Source organism: Zootoca vivipara, chromosome 11 (assembly GCF_965207765.1).
Source record: "Zootoca vivipara chromosome 11, rZooViv2.hap1.1, whole genome shotgun sequence".
In the NCBI taxonomy this organism is placed as follows: domain Eukaryota; kingdom Metazoa; phylum Chordata; class Lepidosauria; order Squamata; family Lacertidae; genus Zootoca; species Zootoca vivipara.
In genome coordinates this window covers 54,436,134-54,445,592 of record NC_142594.1, presented here as the reverse complement: position 1 = coordinate 54,445,592, position 9,459 = coordinate 54,436,134, and the positions used below count along the sequence as shown (strand labels likewise).

Here is a 9,459-nt window from a genome sequence, read left to right as displayed (position 1 = left end):
TTGGACTAGAAGACTCTTTGGGTCCCTTTCAACTCTCCAATTCTATGATGCTATGAAACCCAGCTGCAACCTGCCAGCTCTTTCTTTGATCACTCCTCGCCGGTTAATTTCCTCGAAACCGATTCGTTCCGGACAGCTTTGCGATGAACCAAGCGCCAGCCTCCCTCCTTTTCGCTCGGATGCAAATGCGGAGCCTGGAGCAACATTGGGGAACAGCCGTCCTCTCTGCACCTCGGGGGATGAAATCGATACAGCTGGCCACGTGCCCCCCCCACCTCACCCCAAGATGGGCTGTTCTGACCTCTCTCCAGGCTCCATACCCGATACCCTCCAACCATCATTCCATTTCAACGCTAATTCAGAACAATGCCCTAAGCGGACGCTCCAAAATAGCCGGGCCAGATATCTTCTCCTTTTATAGGAATGACCCTATTGTGAGACGTGGTATGTGTGGCTGGGGAGGGGGCAATGGATGAGGTGGTGGGGGGTGGTTTGGTTTGGAAGCCAAGTGTCATGACGTGTGACATCCAAGGACCAGGAGGTGGATAAAGGCCTCTGCGAGGAGGGACATCCTCCGCTCTGTTGAATCGCCCCCCGAGCGGCCAGCCTCTCCTTCTCCTTCATCCCGGTGCAGAACCAACACCATGGCCCCCAAGAAACCAGAACCCAAGAAAGCAGAAGCTAAGAAAGAGGAGCCCAAGGCGGCCCCTAAGCCAGCACCCCCACCCGAGCCAGAAGTCCGCAAGGAAGTGGAGTTTAACCCAGCACACATCAAAGTAAGTGCCTCTTTTTGCCATCCTTAAATTGTGCATTAACAGGGCAGGGGAGGACTGCTCTTTCTTTGGTTCCTGGGTGAAGCTTCCTCCTCCTCCTCCTCCTCCTCCTCCTCCTCCTCCTCCTCCTCCTCCTCCTCTTCTTCTTCTTCTTCTTCTTCGCTACAATGTGATTGACATAAAAACAAGGACAATCGCTTTGAAAGCAGCACAAGTCAATCAACCACAGCTAAGGACAGTGTGGCGAGTTTGGGAGGGTCAGTTTGGATGATTCCCTGAGTCCCTTCCAAGTCTTGGGTTCCTGTGCCCAGTGAGAGTAGGAATCTAACGGTTTCTGAACAAGTTTATTTGTAAGACAAGGAGCTTAGCTGGTTACTTTCAGTGCCCTCATCCGCATCCCAAAAGAATGAGTTCAGTTATAGGAGCTACAGCTAATTAAGCTAATTCGTTTAAAGAAGAGCGTCCGCTTAGGGCATTGTTCTGAATTAGCGTTGAAATGGAATGATGGTTGGAGGGTATCGGGTATGGAGCCTGGAGAGAGGTGAGAACAGCCCATCTTGGGGTGAGGTGTGTGGGGGGGCACGTGGCCAGCTGTATCGAGCAACGGATTCAAACTACAAGAAAGAAAATTCCACCTAAACATTAGGAAGAACTTCCTGACAGTAAGAGCTGTTCGGCAGTGGAATTTGCTGCCAAGGAGTGTGGTGGAGTCTCCTTCTTTGGAGGTCTTTAAGCAGAGGCTTGACAGCCATCTGTCAGGAATGCTTTGATGGTGTTTCCTGCTTGGCAGGGGGTTGGACTGGATGGCCCTTGTGGTCTCTTCCAACTCTATGATTCTATGATTCTATGATTCTAAGATTGGAAAACGTTTATTGAATATATGGGGGGGGGAATTGTGTACACTTGAAAACGTTGGCAGCATTAAGATAAATCCAGCAGTGTAAATAAGTTTTGATGACTGCAATAACGGAATACTGAATGGTTTAGTTTATGTAAAAATATACAGGGATTTATGCTATGCAAAATGAACCATGGAAAGAGAAGAAGGGAAGTCACTGGTATTTTAAGGTTGTTTAAATGAATATTCTAAATCCATATATATGTATGCATCTGTATGTGATGGAGTGTGAATTCAGTTGTGTCCCCTTGGGGCACCTGAGGAGGAAATTTCCTGCATCTGGGGAGACCTCGTAGAAGGTGACCGAGCGAAGGAACCAGCATTCCCTCCTGTGCTAAACCAGGCAACCCTAGCACACAATCATGCTTTGCAGGATCAAACCACGGTCCGTCTCGGCAGGGGTGGAGGAAGGGGCGGTGCGGTGGGGGCGGGCCGCCCCGGGTGCCATCACTGAGGGGGGTGACATTAGGCCCGCCACCTGCCCACCTGCCACTCTCAAGCGTACCCCGAGCCGTCGGGGGAAGGGCCGGAGCTGCGCCGCCTTGCCAACGGCCTTGCCCCCTCCCCATTTCATTTTGACAGCTTTGGGGAGTGTCATTGCTTCCGGGCTGCTTACTGTGGGGGGTGGGAGCCTCCCCCGAGCTGTCAAAAGGAAGAGGGAAGGGAGGAAGGCTGCTGGCAAAGTGGCACAGCTCCCTCCCCCCCCGCCCAGAAAGCAGCCCATCATGGGTGGGCATCTCGGCTCCTGTGACACTCGCCCCGCCCCCTTGGGATGCTCACCCCGCCCCTATGGCCCCACCCCCAGGTGCAGAGCACGTGCGGCGAGCCAGGTGCCGGAGCAGCTAGCTCCGCCTCTGCGTCTCGGCCAGCGTTCTGGTTCAATCACTCCCCAACCGGCTTCCTACCTAGGAACATAAGAAATTCTGTTGGATCGAATCTAGCATCTAGTTCTCCCCGTGGCCGCCAACTGGTCAGGGATGTGGCCTGGGAAAGGTGAAACAATCTGATAAGAGTGTTGGGGACCAGATCGTTCCTGAGGTTCCTCATCTCTGCTGAATAATAATAATAATAATAATAATAATAATAATAATTTATTATTTATTAGTGTCATTCAGCCCGTTCAGTAAATGGGCGCTAGCCGGGCAGGAACAGAGGGGAAGCCCTGGGACACGAAGATCGGTGGGCGCTGCTTGCCGGGGCTTGTCAACCCTGGCAAACAGCGCCCGCCAATCTTCGGCTCTGTCCCCCGATGAGCTACGGCTCGGGGAAGCAGGCAGGGAGACAGCAACAGGCCGCAGCTTCCCGGGCTGTTGCCGTCTCCCTGCCTGCTTCCCCAAGCCAAAGCATGCGTGGGACGGAGCCGAATTGCGGCGCGGTGGGGGCTTTTCGCCGTTTGCCTTCCCGAAGCCAAGGGGGAGGCAAATGGCGAAAAGCCCCCACCGCACCACAATTTGTCTTGGGGACTGGCTTGGCGGCGGCGGGAAGAAGGGGAGGAATTCATGGTATGATATGTGTAAGGGGGAGAGATTATAGAGAACCTCCCCCTCTCATCAGGAGCAGTTCGTCCCCAAGCAGCCATGGTAGTGCAGGGTCTGAAGGGGCTAGTCAGGAAACGGAGAGAGAGTGCCAGGTCTCTGGCAGCATGGGAGAGCCCCTGCTCCACAGGCGGGAAGAGAGAGAGACGGAAAGGGGGGGGGAGAGGGAAAAGACGGAGCGTAGACCCTTTCCCCCGGCACCAGAATTACGGAGGAGGAGAAAGGGGAGGAGATTCACTGTCCTGAGGCTGTTATGTTGGTCAAAGTCATGAAAAGGAGCAGTGCCGGATCCTGAAACGGAATGAGGGGACATGAAACCGACAGCTCACTACACTGTAAATAACGTTCACCAGTAAAGACTTTTAAAAGACAAGTATGTGGAAGGTCTGTACTCAGGAGTAGCCGTAACAACCCCTGACAATATGTTATGAGAAAGTACGGAAAATGATAACAGGAATTGGATAAGGAATGTAAGTACATTCAGTGTTACAAATGTAAAGGATTTGGGGAAATGACAGGAGTCTACACGTTTAGTTGAATTTTTGTTTATTTAACATAGTTAGGTTAATCAAATGTAATATTTGAATATGTGACAGTCCAATGCAAACACCGTAAAGGAAAAGAAACAGGAAGCGTGTACTCTTAAAGTGTAAATTGTGTCTAATAGTGTATGTAACTAATGTTGTACATGTGCAAAAGACTGTGTATGGATTAACATAATAAAATAAAAGGAGAAATTCAAAAAAGGAAAGAAAAGAAACCTGGTAGGATTGGGTCCAGTTTCTCTCTCATCCACCCCAAATATCCCATTGATTTAGCTCTGAAGGGTTACCGCCACCCCGCTGACCTGGTAGAGGCAAATCGTTGTGGGTTCCTCTCTCTACATACATTTTGAGCCATTTTGGCTGCGTCGGGTGTTATTGAATGCCAGGAATTGCTGGTAGGGAGAGTTGGTCCTGCGTTCAGATCCTGCCTGTGGTCGGCCACTGGGAGAACAGGATGCTGGAATGCATGGGCCATTAGGGTGTGTCGTTTCCAGGGGTGAACTTTTGCAAATTTCTTCAGCCAGCAGTCTTTCAAATATGTTTTTGGGTGTGAGGAATCTGCTGTTTTTGTTGCGACTGAACAACATTTATCTCCCTAAGGTCTGCCTTTGATGAACGACAGCTTTCGGGAAAATCGAATAATTTTAATTTTACCTTCCGAAAATGTCAGGTAATGCTAATGAATGAATGAATGAATATCACACACACTCTCTCTCTCTCCCACACAAGCTGCAAGTACTTAGAAATCATTTTTCATGGTTTCTATGCAATTTCACACCCACTTTGCTTACCAAGCAAAACTAAATGATATTAATTTACCCAAAATATCTCTTGGATTCCCAAGTCATGTGCCAACATTTTAGCACCCGTCATTTTTTGGGACTTTGAAAGTTGGAAATTCAACATGCCCTAAAGGGCTCCTGGCCTCATCCTGCAGGTCCCTTTTATGTTCTTGAAGTAAAAAGGATAGTCTGTATTCTGTGTTTCTAAATTTGATGAGAAAGAGAATATTAAAGATGACCATTTCCTGCCCACAAAGAACAGAAACGGTGGTTTGTTTACATGGTTAAGTCATCTCAGACTATTAAGAACAACGCCTTGTTTCTTTGGAGACCTCAGCGAGGGACGGTTGTGAAGTTTTCACATTAAATGTATGTCTGTTTCATTGAGTAACTTCACCCTAATCCCTTCCTTTCTGTTATCAGAGAATCATAGAATTGTAGAGTCGGAAGGGATCCTGAGGATCATCTAGTCCAACCCCCTACAATACAGGAATCTTTTGCCCAACGTGGGGCTCGAACCCACAACCCTGAGATGAAGAGTCTCATGCTCTACTGACTGAGCTACCAAGGCAGATCTCCCACATTTCACATCTACAGGCCCCTTTCTTACATAATTTTCAAATGTTTCAGTCTGTTCTTTGCCTGGGCTTGAGAAGGGCAGAAGTAGAATCATAGAATCATAGAGTTGGAAGAGACCACAAGGGCCATCCAGTCCAACCCCCTGCCAAGCAGGAAACACCATCAAAGCATTCTTGACATATGGCTGTCAAGCCTTTCTGCTTAAAGACCTCCAAAGAAGGAGACTCCACCACACTCCTTGGCAGCAAATTCCACTGCCGAACAGCTCTTACTGTCAGGAAGTTCTTCCTAATGTTTAGGTGGAATTTTCTTTCTTGTAGTTTGAATCCGTTGCTCCGTGTCCGCTTCTCTGGAGCAGCAGAAAACAACCTTTCTCCCTCCTTTATATGACATCATTTTATATATTTGAACATGGTTATCATATCACCCCTTAACCTTCTCTTCTCCAGGCTAAACATACCCAGCTCCCTAAGCCGTTCCTCATAAGGCATCGTTTCCAGGCCTTTGACCATTTTGGTTGCCCTCTTCTGGACACGTTCCAGCTTATCAGTATCCTTCTTGAACTGTGGTGCCCAGAACTGGACACAATACTCCAGGTGAGGTCTGACCAGAGCAGAATACAGTGGTACTATTACTTCCCTTGATCTAGATGCTATACTCCTATTGATGCAGCCCAGAATTGCATTGGCTTTTTTAGCTGCTGCATCACACTGCTGACTCATGTCAAGTTTGTGGTCAACCAAAACTCCTAGATCATTTTCACATGTACTGCTCTCAAGCCAGGTGTCTCCCATCCTGTATTTGTGCCTTTCATATTTTTTGCCCAAGTGTAGTACTTTACATTTCTCCTTGTTAAAATTCATCTTGTTTGCTTTGGCCCAGTTGTCTAATCTGTTAAGGTCATTCTGAAGTGTGATCCTGTCCTCTGGGGTGTTAGCCACCCCTCCCAATTTGGTGTCATCTGCAAACTTGCTCAGGATTCCCTCAAGCCCATCATCCAAGTCATTGATAAAGATGTTGAACAAGACTGGGCCCAAGACAGAACCCTGTAGCACCCCACTAGTCACTACTCTCCAGGATGAGGAGGAGCCATTGATGAGCACCCTTTGGGTTCGGTCAGTAAGCCAGTTACAAATCCACTGAATGGTAGCATTGTCTAGCCCGCATTTTACCAGCTTCTTTACAAGAATATCATGGGGCACCTTGTCAAAGGCCTTGCTGAAATCAAGATAGGCTACATCCACAGCGTTCCCTTCATCTACCAGGCTTGTAATTCTGTCAAAAAATGAGATCAGATTAGTCTGACATGACTTATTTTTCAGGAACCCATGCTGACTTTTAGTGATCACAGAGTTTCTTTCTAGGTGCTCACAGACTGTTTGCTTAATGATCTGCTCTAGAATCTTTCCTGGTATTGATGTCAGGCTGACTGGGCGGTAATTGTTTGGGTCCTCTCTTTTCCCCAGCGGGGTGAGCTGTCAGGCTTTTAATAGCCGGACAACTGCGCCTGCCTCCTCTCCCGTTTACCTGGCTCCTGTTGAGCTCGCCCTTTGTCACCGTCCCAAATAGAATCACTAGTTTGAGAACGTAAAAGGAAGGAGGAGAGTGAGCGGCGGGCATGCTTTTTCTTGGCCCAACTCCCGTCGCCTTTTGCAACTGTCCGGCTCGAGGAAAGCCGCTGCATCTCCCTGCCAGGAAGGGTTTTTCGCCTGCAAGGATGGTGTTTCAGCCCTCAAGGGCATCTCCATGTAGCGCTAGGAGAGATCCCCTGCCTGAAACCCGGGAGGGCTGCTGCCAGTCAGTGCAGGCAATATTGAGCTAGAATAGGGTTGCCATATTTCAAAAAGCGGAAATCTGAACACAGAAGTTGTTGAGCATTTCTTGGCAAAAGTTGCTGAGCTTCTTTCAGTTTTGCCCAAAGCAGTTGACCTTTTTTCTTCTTTTTATCTCAAAAAAAAAAAAGAAGAAGAAGAAGAAGAAAGAAAAAAGAAGAAGAGATTACTCCGAATCTCGAAACTTCTTCCCATCCCCTTCCTGGGTCCTATTGTCAACATTTTAGAACTGCATATTATTCCATAGTCTATATTTTATACCAATTCATATTGTCCACAATGTTTGTTACATTACAAGTCAGATTAAAATCCTGCTTGCAGTGGTCTCTTAAATAAAATATATTCCCCCCCATTCTTTTTTTAAAAAGTTTTTGCCCTCCTCATTCCTGAGCTTTCCAGTCAGCTTTTGCCATTTTGGCGTAGTCCAGTTCATGAGCTATTTTTTAATGAAATTCACAAACAACTAAACTTCCAACATGGGTTGAAATATGTCTGGATTTGCCGAGACATTTAAGTGATTTCTGCCTGAACACTTGTTTCCAACGACCGAATCCTGGGAAATTCTGGACGTGTGACAATCCTAATAGATCAGGCATCCCCAAACTGCGGCCCTCCAGATGTTTTGGCCTACAACTCCCATGATCCCTAGCTAACAGGACCAGTGGTCGGGGAAGATGGGAATTGTAGTTCAAAACATCTGGAGGGCCGAAGTTTGGGGATGCCTGTAATAGATGGACCCCTGGCCTGATTCGGTCAAAGGCAGCTTCTGATGTTCCTAAATCATCAGGCAAAACTGGGTATCATTTTCTGTGTAAAACAAGAGCAGGGTTTTTAAATTTATTTACAGTGGAACCTCAGTTTACGAACACCTCGGTTTACGAACGCCGCGGACCCATCTGGAATGGATTAATTCACTTTCCATTACTTTCAATGGGAAAGTTCGCTTCAGTTTATGAACGCTTCAGTTTATGAACAGACTTCCAGAACCAATTGTGTTCATAAACCGAGGAACCACTGCATTTATTAATCCCAGGGGTCACATTCTCTTCTGGACAACCTTTCAGGAGTCACGTGGCAGTGGTGGGTGGGGCCAGAGGCCAATGTGGGAGGAGCAATAAATGCAAATTTTGCCTTGGGGTGGTAAGTTAGTTTCTACAGCCGCTCACACACCCTTCCCAGCCTTCATCCAAGCAAGCAAGAAGCATCGAGAGTTCGAGGATGCACTTCAAAGAGGCAAGCACACTCTGAGCAGGACCAACGAGGGGTGTGGCCTGGGGAGAAGGGGCGTGGCTAGTGAGAAAATCTATAAAATCACACGTGGCCTGGAAGATGTGGGTAGAGAAAGGGTTTTCTCCCTCTCACAAAACACTAGAATTCTTGGGCATCAAATGCACATTGGAAGATTTGGGACAGAGGAAAGAAAACCCTTCTTGAATTCTGATTCTGTTTTCTTGTGGGATTAACCGCCCCTCCCAGTTAGGTGTCATCTGCAAAGATTCATCCTTTGCCTAGCTTTTAAACCCCAACCAATATGGTTTTAACGATTTCTTCTTTCATGTGATGCAGCTGCCTGTTGAATTTTTCAACTTTCAGACTCCAAAATTGAGGCGGTGCTAAAAAGCTGTAACGTGACTTGCAGATACGGTAGTGTAGACAGTCTAAAAGCAAAAGACAAACAAACAAACAAACAAAGCAAGCAAACAACTGTCCACGCTTGTTTTTGGTAAGCCTGTGGAAAGGTCAAGAAATAGAGAGTTTCACCCCCTCCAAGTGTCCCTATTTTCAAGGGATGTCTCTGATTTAGAGAAGGAATCACGGTTTCTGATTTGATCCCAAAATGTCCTGCTTTTTCTTAGGATGTCCCTATTTTTATTGGATAAATGTTGAAGGGTATGGAGTTATTCGACCCCCCCAATCCATCTGAAGGCAATCCTGTATAGGGAAGGGTATTTTTTTAAAAAAAATGTTTAATGTTTCATTATGTTTTTTTATATATGTTGGAAGCTGCCCAGAGTGGTTGGGGCAACCCAGTCAGATGGGCGGGGTATAAATAGTAAATTTTTCATTATGGAATGGGACATCCCTATTTTCATCGGAGAAATGTTGGAGGCCATGGAATCTGAAATCATGTTTCTGAAGTCCATTAGCCGGCGGGACAGTCATTCTGTGAAATGCTTTGTATTTTTGGTCATGCACTTGCCAAAAAGCCCATGTCATTTCTCCGAAAAGTCTGCACTTCTCCTTTGCCAATGCTTCGCACTAATTCCCGCCAGGCTGTGGAAGAGGATGGAGGCTTTGCACCGACTCAGTTTAGGAGTCAAAGGAACAAGGCAGACAAACCACACGCTCAAGGTGCCAGTCCTCATTAGACTCCCCCAAACATGTTGTAATAGCACCAGGAACATTTGGGAACGCTGGGGTCCCATTCTCTTCGCCTGGTGTTCTGCCAGGAAATCATCCTAGCAAAAGGAACTGCATTTCTCCTGAGTATTTCGTGGGTTTTTTTAAAATATAA

The 9,459-nt window shown here is 47.2% G+C and overlaps 1 protein-coding gene across 1 annotated transcript in view; it reads left to right on the top strand.

Moving 5' to 3' along the window:
• Positions 1-561: 561 nt before the first annotated feature.
• The window catches only part of MYL3 (myosin light chain 3), a 31,070-nt gene continuing 22,172 nt past the window's right edge, over positions 562-9,459 (top strand). The window contains exon 1 of the mRNA XM_035129918.3: positions 562-776. Within this exon, the coding sequence (XP_034985809.1) occupies positions 645-776 (132 nt within the window). The 5' untranslated portion in view covers positions 562-644. The remainder of the gene's footprint in view (positions 777-9,459) is intronic.